This window comes from Diadema setosum, chromosome 7 (assembly GCF_964275005.1).
Source record: "Diadema setosum chromosome 7, eeDiaSeto1, whole genome shotgun sequence".
In the NCBI taxonomy this organism is placed as follows: domain Eukaryota; kingdom Metazoa; phylum Echinodermata; class Echinoidea; order Diadematoida; family Diadematidae; genus Diadema; species Diadema setosum.
In genome coordinates, this window is record NC_092691.1 from 27,385,218 (window position 1) to 27,400,919 (window position 15,702).

The window sequence follows — 15,702 nt, forward strand, 5'->3', positions numbered from 1 at the left end:
CTCTGGCAAGCCTTCTAGTTGTCAAAAACAATTTTTGATACAAAGATATTCTGACAATTTTAATGTCTGTAAACTGGCCTTTTCAGTGCTTAGAGTGATTTTTCTTTCCCCTCTGCAAATCAGGAGCAGAAGCTAGAGATGAAAAAAAAAATCATGCATCAAGCATTTTCCCCTGTAGACATTAGGGTTCAGGTCAATGTCCTGCTTCCATAATGACCCCTACAATCAATATATTTGGATCAATGATACTGCACGGACATGGCAGAATAATTCCAGGACATGCAGCTGCATCAACACCCTTTTCCAGTCACCCACTCAGTCCACACTCCATGTCTTTTCAACATAGGAATGCCATGGAATTTGACACTGACATAATATGATGCATGTTCATGAATAAAACATATATGATCCATGCATGTCTATGAATAAAACATGAGTTATGACTGAATAATTTTGGGACCAGTTTTCTGTCGGGCATTTATTTATGCATATCTCTGTATATCAGTCTATAGGTCATTTGCAAGGAAGTTGGATTCACCACATGGAAAAAATAGGAAATAGTATTCAACTTTCCCTAAACATTTATCCACAGTGAAATGCTTACAGACTACTGACTTAATCAAATGCTCAAAAACCACTTCTTTTCTATCTCTATTCTTGATTAGTATAGTGCAGAGGAATCCTGTGCAATATGTATATCACTATGAATGCCTACCTATCATGAAGTGTGTAAAGATGTCATCACTGAGAGGCAACGAAATTATATGTAAAGCTCATAGCATACCCACCACATAAATGTTAATTTATGATACTCATATACTTCTGAATGCTTATTCCAAACACTTAAACTCGATGAATACCTCCAAATCAAGCCATATCTCAGCATAACTGCCTCAGTGTAAGTACTCCAGTAGGTAGAATCTGTTAATCTTTTGAAATAAGACATCACATTTTCTGCATTTCAGTGGCTATAGATTTCACTTCCTACATCTTTTAGGATTCATTTCTAACCTCTTCTTGATATTCATTTCAAAAGGGAACTATGCTACAAATTAAAACTTAAAACAAATGCTTAAAATGCTCATCCTTCTCCCTCTACATTCTTATTTTTTTTTAAGATAACCATTCAGTGACCCCACCCAAACAAACCCGATATCACAACTGTCAGTGACACATAGTTATGTGTCATACCAGTTATATACCATACAGATCACTTTACCGGCACTCCAATCAATCATGCATAATTATCAGGTTGCTACTACTGACACACAACTCAAGGAACAATGACATGTAGTTTGCATTGTCCAAGCTGTGGTCATCTATGGTCCATATGGTCATATATACCTTCCAAACATCAGTAATACTGTCCACTCTAGCCTCTTCTAGCAAATCCCTTGATTGTCCTGCAAAGTTATGGACTTTCTTGCATTTCTGTTTGTGATTGTTGCATTTTTTTTTTTATCAAAACAAACATTTTTCACTTCTGAGTCCAGAAAGGACCAAAAATGCATGCAATGTATTATTCTTTATTATCTAAAATCTCAAATATACTTTTAACTATGACTCTTGGAAATGGATGCAGACCTAGTGTGCTACAGTTTATCTTCAAAATAAAAATATAAAAGAGAACACACGTGTTCTATTGCTTACCCTGTTGTACAATTTCTGACTTGAATCTGGTAATTAATGGAGCCATGCAATGTATCACATGATGAATATGAAAAGTATACAATATTGACCCACAAAAGATGTGCACAAATAATATACAGCATATTGTAAAGAGTAATACACATTAAGTATTTAATATTAATATCAGCCATTCATTTCATTAATTAATTTAATCATTCATTCACTACAATTTCAAGTTAATTGGTAGTTTCACTTAGTTCGGGTAGTCTACGTCAATGAAATATCAACATTAACATAAACCTAAGGGAATCACAGCTACATTAATCTGGTTTTGATTAATTCATTTTCATTGCAGTATTGTCAACTTTGAGCCTGAAAGGGTTATAAGGCTGTGGAGATTCCATGGAGTTCATGTACGCCTTCTACTCAACCAACTACACTCTAGTTGACATAAAAACAAAATTACATTTGCACGACACAAAAAATACCTTGTGTGCATGCATTTAACATGACACCTCTAGCAAGACATAATATAATGCAGCGAACTGTGATTTGCATTCACCAATGACAATTCTGTACTGAAGTTGAATTTGCATATCGTGCTCCAATTGGCATTATGGTACAGTGTTTCATATACATTGCTTAGGGTGTATATCATGCTCCAATATATATCATTGGCATTATGGTACAGTGCTTCATATACATCATTGCTTAGGGTATCTGAGTATACATATAAAAATTGTAATTGAGTTTATTATAACAACCCCTCCCCCTCCCCCGCCATACACCCACATATCCTCTGCTCCTGCTTTTACAGCAATGGGGTAAAATTTTGCTAATTTCCTCTGTTTTCAGACCCAGATTACATAAAACCTCACCCTTCTCTCATGGCAAATAAAGTTTAATTATTATTTTCTCCCACAGATGCATTACTGGTTACCATGTAAGATAAATTGGCATGGAGTCAAATATTAATTACCACTCTGAATCTACAAGTCCACACAACCTCAAGAATGAGGACCGGCAGACGAAATGAACCTCTCCCACACAGCTATTTGTACTCCATATAAACAGAAATCAATTTGGGAGTTTCCCTAAAAATTATGCCATTTGCAAGAACAGACAATGGAATCCGTGAAAAGTTTCTCTGTTGTCTTGCCTTCTCATTACCCTTAAATTTTGCACAACATCCCTTTGTCTCACACTGAAGTCACATATTTGAATAATTTGAATGCACATCTTAAAGACAAAACATCTGCATGATTGTAACTATTATTACATTCCTTTCTTGGAGTTCAAAGAAAAGATACTGAACTAAATTTGAATTGCTCATGGTTACTTAAAAAACAAAAACAAAACCCTACATTGTACATCAAACATCAAAACTCTGCATAACAGATGCTACACTGTAAAGAGTGTTATCAAGTCCCAATCAATATCCTATCATAAGTAAATGTCTTGGTATCTATAAAATGCGCATGAGGCGTAATTCTTTCAGAGTGTACATAGTATACATAAGATCATATTAGGCGATTCCAAACAGTGATACATATACACATAATCCACAAATCCACTGCATTGGCACCTCATTAACTTGCATAATGTTAAAATGAACAGGGTCACATTCTCTTAACAGAATATGTATGACAGTAAAGCATCACTCAGGTGTGTGATGTAGCAATTTTTCTTTCTTGGAAGCAATTTTCAAATGGTGTGATGTCCCTATTAAAAGAAACGTGACACAACCACTATAGATAGACAGTGACACACAACCTTTGCGCTAGCAGCCATATATGCTAATGAGAGGTGTCTCACGCAATATCAATTGTGGGATAATTCCAGCCAGACCACAGATGTGCTCTAGTAGCAGGCTTGAGTCCACGGGAATCGAGCGTACAAAAGACAGTCGGCTTCAACAAACGTTGTCACACGATGTGTCAAGCCGACGACTGGGCGAGGTGTCAAAATCATTAGACGGGCTTATTTTCACCAGTTGCCATGAAAGCCACATAGCACATGAATATCAAATACTAGTAGCCTATTGTTCTATCACACAGCTGTGCTGTTTCAGAGCAGACATGGTCTCGCAATGTACACTACCAAAATCTACCGTGGCTATTTTAAGCTCCAGAATGGGTTTGGGACAGCGGGGGCACAGACTGTAGGGAGAAGATACAGTAGAATCTAAATTTGTTCATAGCATTTGATCAGGATCCAGTTGTAAGTCTAACCAAACATAACAGAATTAAGGTCCAGACTTCCCTAGAGTTGGCCTCATGTGAATAATTGTATGTACTCCTGTCTTTTTTGTCAATCCACCAAGACTGGAGGAAAGGCTTTCCTCTTAGGGAATTGAATCCTTTTTACCTTTTAGATGCAGAATTACAATTTCTCAGAATCAATGGGATAAGTGTAGACTCTGATGACCCCTTTAAGACTTCAAGTGGTACCTATTCATGCATTACAAATTTTGCTCTAGACCAAAAACTACGTACAAAAATAAACATATCTCATATTTAACCACACACATACAATTCAGCTCCAAATACTGTATTGTCAAAAGTAGCATTAAGATAGCAGTCTTACAGCAACTTTTGTTTATAGCCTTTGATCTCCACTGTGTGTTATTTGATGTGTTTTTCAGAGACTACAATGCCATCTATGTTCTGGTCAGCTTCCATATAGCTAGACATTGGTTTCAGTGACATGAAGCAAGCAGAATGCTCATTCTCATTGTATAATGTTACTGAAAGACTTTTCGTGGAGTGTACAATGTGTAAAATTTAGCTGGAATACAATGACCAGAACTGCCAGCAAATCAGTTTGTCCAAAAGATGAGTTATTTTGTCCAAAAGGAGACATGGTCATCAGTTTCACAATGTAAGTACTACAATGTACATGTACATAGATTGAATGTCAACTTTGGCTCCAATTGCATGCTTATGGCTTTGAAAGATCACATTTTTTTCCTTATATTTTTCTATACAGTATACTTTTGAACTTTACAACATTCATTGGATGCGGGGATACCTACAAGGTCTACGATAAAAGCTGCAAAATACATACATTTTATATACTGTAATTCAATACAAAGTACCCTCATTGCTTGATTAAAAAAAAAAATTGTGTCACTTTGACTGTAACTCCTAGCAATAAAAATTTACTCTTAATAATTTCATTATATGCTCACAGGCAAATGGTAACTTAAATATGAGGATCAATTTACTTCAATGACTACATCTAATGAAAAACAATATATCAAGTGAATTTGACCCCTTTTACAGCTTAATTCTTAATGTATTCAGAGTAAAATCAAAGTTAAAATGTTTGTTTTTTTATGATACTTTGCAATCTCTTCTGCCTCAGCATAAGACCCATCAGGATTGCACAATCAGTTATGCTGTTCTTATGTAGATCCTCTGTCTTCTCGTTAAGAAGGCTTGTACATTACATGGCTACCACTGTACCTCTAAGCCTCTAAAAGTCAACTTCTGCATTAAAGACTAATGTAGTGTTGTACTGCAAATGGGACTTAAAAAGCATGCAAATTTCAATTTTGACAATATTCATCCTTTCCTCCAAACAACCACTGGACTGACTCATTGAAGTTTCACTGCTCTTCTGTTAAAACAAAAGTAGGAGGATTCAGCAAGCACAGCATTACAGCAGACATCACAAAGTGCACCTGCTTTAAGATGCATCGCAATCAGCAAAGTCTACACTAAGTAAATATTTGAATGTCCAAAAGCCCTGTAATATATCGCCATGTATTATGCATAGTCTGTTATCGTCAAGAAGCGGGATTGCAAGAAGGCTTACTTCAATCCATCTTCAGGGGTGAAAAAATAAAAAAACTACAAGGAGGGCATGACAAAAAAGAACGAAAGAAAGAGAATAGCCAGTGGCAAGTGAAAACAAAGGAGAAAATTGTGTATACAATGTATTTTGAAAACTATTGCAGCTCAGATACAGTGTATACCCATAGTGCATTGTTTTCGTTTTTTTTCATGAATGGAATGAAAACTATGATCTCAAGTTAACATGTCGTTTGACATTTTTCCACACAATCGATGAACAGAATCTTAAATAATGTGACCATTTAATTTTCTAAGTGCGTTGTAATGAGTGTTTGTGGGAATAACAGTCAAACAACAGAGTACAACATCATGAGCTACATTGTATGTCTCATTAATTAATTACGCTTTCTCACACACGTTCTTAGATTTTGCAGAACTTCTGTTGGTAAATTGCTCTGATGCTAAGATGCATTTTGTGCTCAAAAGATAATTGTGAATATCTTTCATTAAGATCTAATATTCATTCAATATCAGGTAAATCCCATCATATTACTTGTAATGATATTACGCATGTGCATTTACACACTGTACATTGTGCATCCAGTCAACAAAATATTGGATAATTGAACAGTGTAGATGATAACTAAATTTGTGTTCCCAAGACCAGACTTTCTTCAGTTGTATCAAATATAAAGTAATGTACGAGAAAAATAATTCCTTAGAATTGTGACAAAACATTTCTTTTTCTTTTTCTTGTTTTTTTTTTCAATTTTCACTGCAAATCAAAGAGTAACGTCCACAGATCATGTTGGATAAAAATGCATATATTAATCAAACTTCAAAAACCACAATTTGAAGAACTTCAGGTATGTAAAAAGAAGTCCTAGGTTTTCATTCAAACAGTATACCACGTGAATCGAAACTAACTCACACATGCATGCACACACACACACAAACACACACACACACACAAACACACAGTGTAGCGGACACATACATTGTAAAGATGCATCTGTTAGCAGTCAAATTTCACTTTTGCAAGAAAATGTAATTTTGTCATCCAAGCTGGAATGCAGTAGCCCTTTGTACCATAAATATATGAATGCACTACTGGCCCCCACCTATGCTATCAATGTTTACTTCATTACATTGAGCCAATTCAATTATACGCATGGCCAGCGTGATCAATAAAATGTAATTATTGGGGAACATGGCGGGCGCACTTTGAACAGGGCAGGTTTCTTGCGTGGCCAGGCACAGCCGTTCAATATCCGAACAATGCCACTAATTAATGGGCATATTGCTCACAAAGAGCCTCTGGAAGCAAGACACATGGCTGTGCTAAAGTCTCTCAGAATTCAAAGAAACTATACAAGGGATTGGGCAGGGATGTCTGGTAGATATGTATACAGTTGGTACATGTACATCACTGTGTTATCACAGATCCATCCAGCGCTCCAAGAAGCCAACCAACGATTACAGTCGAGTGACATTGCCATGCTAATCCATCCTCTCTCTTTGCAAAACAATTAGTCTGCATTACTGCGTATGTGTACATCAATCTGTACTACAAATCATTTTGCACATTGCACACTGTAGCATGTATTCAATCATACACAAATATCATATCCAGAAATGGACACAAATACACCTTTGTATCAATGCATTCTGTCTACCATGCCCTGGTTCATTCCATTTTGACTACACATAATGCAGCATCCTCTCAGAGGCCATAATGTTGAATGCATAGAGACCCTGTGTGTCAACAGTACACCGGGGAATACATAGTGTGTTCTCTGCACATTTAATAGATGAAGTATTCTGGACAGCTTGCACAAAACACAACCTTGTGTAATAGCTTAAATGTTTTATTTTTGCTTACTTCTAACTGTTTAGTGTATAGGCATAGCAACAGCTACTAGAAAGTCAACTGCTTAGCTACCACAGGATGTAGAAAATTACTAATAACTGCATGGGAATTGCCATACTGCAAAGGATTAAATTGCTCTTCAAGACATTTCAAGAAAAAATGAATTCTAACACTTAACCATTTTCCAAAGTGATTATATACTATAAACATGGTTTAAATATTACATTACACATAAAACAATCAGTCTAAATTCTTGATACAGTACTCTATTCCTAGATCGTAGTGAAATAAAAGAAATTTGCTGAAGATGTGCAAGCACATATAACCTGCGATACAAATGTATGTAGTTAATCTGTACATATACAGCAAATAATATTTAGACAAGACTCACCAGTTACAAGCAAGGTAATCTCTCCCTTTTTGGAAGCAACACAACCAGGTTTCAGAGTACTCCACAAGTTACTAATGGCCTGCAATACATGAGACATGTTGTAGCAGCTTGGGACCCAGCGCCAAAGTGATCCCGAGTCAAGGACATGGGGCGTTCATGATCAACCTCCACTCGCAATCATACATTCAATATCAACCACGTGCCAATGACAACACGTTATATGCCAATCAACGCATAACCATCCCCGCATTGGCACATGACATTCTTGCCTGCCGCTCATTCGTATTCAAATCTGAAGGTAAACATCATTCAGTCACTTTGATCATCAATTCAGAGCCGGCATATTTTCGAAGGGAAAGAGCAATGCTACCCACATGTAATATATTGAGCCCATGGCGACAATGCAACCCATTCAATTCTCATCTCCTTCCAGTCCAATCAATATTTCACCTGCGCAAATTGCCTGTCAGACACAACCCACGCTGTAAATAGACCGCAGCGAGATTTGGGCAAACTATTTATTCATATTCATGTCATCAATATGTGGCACATCCTCATTTCTCATATCACGTGAGAAAAAGAAGGGAAAAACCTACAGACAGGTCATCATTAAATACAGAGTGATATATTTCATTAATGTGTAAAACTCTTTGGCATACATTGTACATCATACTTAGTTCCCTTTCCACAAAGTCATTAAAATAGATATTTTGAAAACCACCATCAGTTAAAACTAAACAAAAAAAAAGGGGGGAGGGACTCTAATTCAGCTGTCTCAAGATATTTCTAACAGGACAATTTCAAATGGCTGCTGGGATGAGGCACAAAATACAGCTCGTTCACATGATTTACTTGACACCAATACATATAGTACAAATTGTATTTGATAAGAAATGAACCATACTCCTCTCAATAGATACAACAGAATATCAATTGCTATTCTTACTTTCCATAGCTTGACTGTTCTCTCCCTCACCCTGTCCCTGTAGTTTCTCCAACTAATGTGCTATTTTCCTGTACAATGTTAATCTTACACAAGGAAGATGCAAACTACACAGGAAAGTTGTTGTGCATCAGAGGGTCTAAAGTGAAAATACCTATACAGATGTACATGTACACTGTACACTGTAGTTATGATTCTGGCAGTATAAAAATATTACAAAACACATCAAGAATATTCAGTTATTGGTGGCATTACATTTCATTACTAAAGTGTCTTTGTTTATCATTTCAATTACAGGTTCATTTGGAATCCACTCACACACACACACACACATACACATACACACATAAATAATCAATTTGATTTTTGCAACTTCAGAGCTAAAATGCAGTGATCATAAACTTAGGTACCCCATGGTATGGCCAGTAAACTGTTTTTTTTTTCTAAATTGGCTTTTTTTAAAAACATTTTCAAGACTCTAGAAGAGTCTTACAACTTCCTGATGATGTACACTATTGCATACCTGGTAGTCCCACTCTGTCAAAGCAACTTGCATGAGAAACAATATGAGAGCTGGGACAAGCTATGTAAATTCACAATGAGTCAATTCAAAACACAACAACAGAAGTTCCAATTTCAAAGTATTTTTTTACTGTAAAATTTCTATTGGAAGATTATAGCAAAATGAAATAGACTTTTGATTAAAAAAAAACAACAACATTAGAATTCTTTAATTTTGGCTATGTCATTCTTTCTTTTATCTTCAGCTATAATGTGTGTGATCTTAATAGCAAAACATTTTGACGGGTCCTGCCTCCATAGTAGCAGTATTCATTTTTTGTGTCATTGACCCTAGAACCCTTACACAGAAAGCCAACATATTAGATTATTTTCATGTCAATACTGACAAATTATTACCCATAGATGAATTTGAATTTAGAGACCAATTTAAAATGTATTTTATAAAACCATTTAGGATGTTTTGGAAAATGAAAGTCTTTGAGGCAGGTTTCGTTTGTCCTTTAAAGAAACAACAACAAACAAACACCAGATATTCACCTCATTTCTTGACAAAACACCGTACCACTTCCGATGATTAAAATGAGAATCCCATTTATGTATTTCCGTGCAATCCTTCAAAGAAAGATAGGCTAATAATGCAGACATGTCATTCTAAAGCAAAATGTCACTGCCTCATTCATATTACCTTGGGTCCTTCGGCTCCATATCAAAATTAATCTTTTATTGCTTACAGCAGTCAAGGCCCATTCATCTCATTTGTATTTTCCGGTACAATATTTGGTCAAAGCAATTGATACACAACTTGTTCCTCGGGACTGAAATTTTGTACAACAAATCAGCTAATACCCATGTACATAGAGCATAATGCAATATCACCCTATGAGTATCCTGTATATGACTTGGCATTGACAAATGCCTTGATGAGCTTTTGCATTGATTATATTTGTAAATTCAATGACATCAACATATAAATGACCTAGATTTGCATCTGATCTGCCATTGAAATTTGACCTCTTTTCGAGAATCCACTCAATTTCATGGTAAAAGCCAAATATTAATAGCCCGCAGCCTTTCTATCCCAACAAGCTTTGCCATCAAATTTGTCAATGTATAGATACATGATCTGAAAGATCTAGAGCAGAAGAGCACTGCTTAATTCATTATCTCTCTCTTCCACTCTCTCTCTTTCTCTTTTCAGCTCTTAAGCCATCTGGCAATGGAGATACCTTTAAGTATTTGATGTTTAGCAGGGTCTATCATGTTGCTTGTAGCTCAGTTGTGTTTTCCTGGAAAATTGTTAATTACAGTAGCCTGCAAAACAGCCGGTTCCTTGAATATCTACAATTCAAGGTTAGCTGCTTTTTGTTAGATTTTGAAAAGGAACATACATTGATGTACTGTACAAAACAGTCTATGCGTGTGCATATTTTGTAATAATGCAAAAAAAAATTAAAGTTTCATTTATTATTCTGAATCATGTCTATTGCATTTCTATAACTTTGTAAACAAGTCGTGATCTGATCCTTGTGGGAAGAGCATATGAAACATTAAGTGTATTGTATTGCATTGTATCGTTAACAAGTTGTGCCACTTCTATAATCTTCACAGTTATGATACATACTCAAACATTGGAACGGATAAGTATATTATTCATGATTAATCACATCTCACTGACAAAACTCTATACAACAGTGCCTTGTAACAACTTAGATAAAATGGTAGGTGACTTGATGTGGATTTTACTGCACTTGGATGCCATACCATCTGTAGACAATAAAGCTCTACATACAAATGTTGTTGTACATACATTGTACACTGCATTTTCCTATCATATGATTCTCTTTACAGCTGTATCATGGAGTATGTATATCCCGCTTATGAGCTAACAACAGGTAGTAACTTTGTCTGCTGGCAGCTGTGGTTGTGCAGTATATGTGTATACTTCAAACTGGAATCTAAAACTTGAGGAATGTTGTCCTTCAGACATTTTGTAGTTAGAACTACATACTCTTCTTCAATTCCAAATTGTTATGATCAAAACAATGAATGAAAGGGTTCTGATCATGGGTTTGAGCAGGAATCTGGTACTGCTATGGTAGAAAAGTCAAACATCTGAACATATATTCCACAAACATTTTTCATGTTAAGCAAAGGTGTGGAATTGCCAGTGAAGTAGACTGTATCAAAGTGCTCATTCTTTGTAGATTCATAGAAGAAGGCTTTAGAGCTACTTGCACCATTCTACAACATGCCAGGTGATCTGATTCTGTATTGTATAATATGCTGAAACAATATTAGGAAACAGCAACACTCAGTAGGGTTGGACCTACTACTAATCGACCGCCTAATGTTTATTTGCTTGATAAGAATATTTAACACTGAAATTCACGTAAAAAACTTGACCTACGTGATTGAGAAAATCCAGCTCTATCAAATGCCGTTGTTCCCTTTTCGATTCGAAGTTTCAGTGCAAAAATATCGCCGACGAACTTGCGTGGCCTCGTTTCAGCTCCCCGCGGTAAATCGCGTTTTTAGGATCGACCGCTGATTTTGCATTGACAATGCACGTAAACCAAGTTGTATTGAACACCGTGTTGTACGAAGCTTTTTAGAAGCCTTTTAGAAACTTCCATAGACATTACATTGTGCTATCATTACGATTCGGTGAAAATATTCATTCGAAATTTCGTCCTTGATTAAAACCATTAATGAACAGTGAATTATCGCGTTTTCCCACACCATCCTAATCTACATTCAAAGCCAATTCATTTTTATGTGCTTTGCGCGCAGAAAAGTGCGTACTAAATGTTCAGTGCGCGATTTATACGCGGTCGGTTTCAATAAGGGTGGTCGATATGTAGTAGGGCTACTATATATATTATGTCCAAGTGCAGATTGAGGATCACAGCTAAATTCGGCCTTGGTACAAATAGAACTCATGATAACTAGCCATGGTGGCCTGTTCCTTCAGTGTCTGCATGACATCATGCTATACTGGATTTGAAATTAGTACCGTATCTTATTCTCTCAGTCAGTACTCTGAAAATGGAGTGCTTTTCAATCTCTTTTGATATTGATGATATCCATTGGGTTATCCAAGGACATGCATTTATGGGAAGTGAGAGAGAGTCAACATAACACCTTATTCAAAGACTGCACCTGAAAGCCTATCTGACTCACTTGTTCAAATGATTAAAAGCACTTGTTTTTAATCAACAAGTCTCCCTCAAACTTAAAGGTACACCACCATTGCCGAATACTTGCACTACATTTGCTGGGGGTAGCAAGTTCATTGCACAAAAGAGTACTTTTATACATATTCAGGTAATATGCCAATTTGAAAAAAAAGAAGAAGAGAGAAGTGGTTACCATGACACGAGTAGATTGACAGCTACAGGCTAGAAACAAAACACACTAGGACGCAAAAACTGAAAAAAAAAAGTGTCTTTCATATACTGTACAATCACTTTGCTCATTATGCATACTATGAATATCATTACATTTTGACAAAATCCTAAAAACTCTTGGCAGATTTCTATTTTAAGCAAAACACAATGCAGATTACAAACAGCCAAGTTGAAGTATTGTACATTGTACATTGTGTTGTACTTTGAGTTGTAGCATAAGAATCAAATGAATGCAAATGCACAGTATGTAGTTTTAATATAGATTTTATATTCCTCAGTAATACAAAGAAGGATTTACTCTTGAACAAGTATTGGCATGGCCAGCGGAACCGGGGTGGCCAGGGCCCCCCATTTTCTTTTTGCACCCGTACATAGGAATACCTAGGGTGTCACCACTTTAGTAGCCCCCCCCCCCCCCCCCCCCCCCGAACACTAGAAAAAAAAAAAATGAATGAAACCTTTGTTTTTGCGCTTAAGACCTGGTTTTTGTTTTGTTTTGTTTTGTTTTGTTTTTGTTTTTTTGCTTTTCAGCTGAAGAAACCCAGAAGTGTGGCACTGGCAGTTGCGCTGAAGGCCTTTTTTTTTTTTTTTTGCTTGTTAGCTCATGAAACCCGGAAATGGGATCCCCCCCCCCCCCACCCCTTTTGAAAACATGGTGCTGGCCATGATCGGCACACCACTGTCCAACATATTTGTACTATTATGCATACTACATGTTGTACAACAATAGACCTACATAATTATTCAGCAAACTAGAACCAAATGTCAGTTACCATGAAACATCCAGGCATTTGAACACTGCCTGACTTTCTCCTACTATCCACACTGTGCCTTCATATGATCTCCACAATAAGATATAAAATTTACATCTAGAGGTTCTAATGACTAGCAGAGTATTCAACTGGAGTATATTATAAGCCACTCAAAATTAAGAAGTGCACTTGTATGATGTACGACCTATCATAACAATTAATTATTTTTATCATTTTCCATATAGCTCTTAATATTTTACTTGTATGTTTTAAGTTTTGCATAGCCCATAGCCTAGGGATAACATACACACTTTCCACTGAGATGTAGAAACCCTACAGTATTTTGCAGACACTCAAAACCAGTGCAGTTGGCAGGCCTGAACTTCGGATGTACGGTACATATCAGTCAGACACATTTTGCAGGGTCAATCTAACGGTTAGAATCTATAGTCAATCAATGACCAGTTGTTTTCTATGCCATGGATTTGACAAGCATTTTCAATCCATTGGTATAGCAATCCATTCATTCAATATTTGATCACCGTCATACAAATGACCACATCCCCCGTTTTAAATCGGCAGAAGTTGTGGGTAAGCAATGTACAAGATCTACGATTAGCTACAACTTGGGTAGGATACATACCGCAAACACACAGCAGCGACATGGCTGTATCTCTCTGTCAGGGAGGTCAGACCGATGCGATAGCGAGAGGCTTGCTAGGAAACAGCGCTGATCACCGGCCTTGACTGCCGATGTGGCTCTGAGTTCATTTCTGCCTCCAACTTATCCGAGTTTCATCTCATCAGTTCCCTAACGGTGCTGTCTTTCTGCAATATAATGCTCCTACAACACAAATTGTGGTGTCGATCTCAAGGTGAAAACCTCACGCTGGAAATCGTAGGATGGCCAGGTTCGAGGCGTTGCAAGACAAACGGGATTATTAAACAGACCCGGTACGAAGATGGGATCGCTACTCTGTAGTGTGCAACGCGTTCCACCATGTTAACAGCTCACACAGCAGCAGCCTACACAGACAGGCTTCATATTGGCACAGCGCATTCACTACACACTTAGCAGGTGGCTGCAGGCGCATCGTCAGTTCAGTGGAACGCTGAACGGGTACTAGTGTATGCACACCTTGTATGACGAAGCGTGTGTGTTGTGTGTGTCAGCCAAGTGAGAATGCTGCACTCGTGACGTCACCTTACAGTAGATAGCAGTGTCAAATCGTGGCGTCGAAGTGATGGCTTCCATTACGTCTTCTGATTTTCCGAATCAAATTACCTTTCTCATTTCTCTAATGATTCATTTTGAATTATGGAAACGGAAATTCCATCGCCGTTACAGTCATGGGTCCTTGGGTCTAATTAAGTCAGGATGCGGAAAAATCCACCAGTGCAAGCATGGCCGAAAAACTAAAATGCGTTTTACCTCGGACGGTTTCCTATTTTTGTGACGGAAGGTTGACGGATCTTTACAGATGTTCTGAGAAGTGAAAATGATGTGATTGCTTAATTTTCTCAACGTGGGTTGTTTTTTTTTTTTTAATCTAATTCGCTTTCAATCCTTAAGAAAACAACAAAATGTAATAGGCCCTACATTATGACATGTCATAAACTATCAAAGTAGGTTACTAGGAAAGAAAGTCACACACACACACACACACACACACACACACAAAGTCCTTGCAGAGTCTTTTATAAGTGTGTAGATACCATCACTAAAAGTGATAGTCGAGACATGATATGTTACATTGGACACATCAACATTTCTCTAATTCGTGACGTAGGCCCTAAGTGTAATAAAGGGTTATTGTCGTCATTGCTGACATCACGTTGTCCCATCATATCTAGCTCCAGGGCGGCGGAGGTACAAGTCCTGGATATTTCTAACATCGGATTGTGTGTGTGTGTGTGTGTGTGTGTGTGTGTGTGTTGGATGGAAAAGATGGTAAAAACTCACAATGGCTGACACACCGTGTTGTCATCACCCGGTATTCATTTTAATTTAGGTTTGTCATGAAATAGAGTAGTTCCATGTAGGCCGAACACATGAAGACGCCAAGCTAGAAAACAAGAAATCAAAACTGAAGACAACAAGACATTATGAGGCAAAGTTTATTTTCTATAATATACACAAACATTGATAGTCATGTCATATCCCACAACATAATCATCTTTGTTTTGAACTGTAGTAACATCAAGGCCTCCTTTTGCCCAAACCCATGCACATGTCCGTAGTAATTCACGTCAGAAATAATTATGTGTGTCTGTGTGTCTTTACATCATGTCTGTATGTAAAATTCTCAAGCATCCGCTGAACGGACTTCCGTTCAACTCTTTCAACATCGCTGACAACCTGCTTGCATCTGATGCTAATGTGTGTGTGTG

The 15,702-nt window shown here is 37.1% G+C and overlaps 1 protein-coding gene across 1 annotated transcript in view; it reads right to left on the bottom strand.

Moving 5' to 3' along the window:
- Positions 1-14,261, bottom strand: part of LOC140231035 (protein unc-13 homolog B-like) — a 273,808-nt gene extending 259,547 nt beyond the window's left edge. The window contains exon 1 of the mRNA XM_072311188.1: positions 13,955-14,261. Coding sequence (XP_072167289.1) covers positions 13,955-13,976 — 22 coding nt within the window. The 5' untranslated portion in view covers positions 13,977-14,261. The remainder of the gene's footprint in view (positions 1-13,954) is intronic.
- Positions 14,262-15,702: the final 1,441 nt, after the last annotated feature.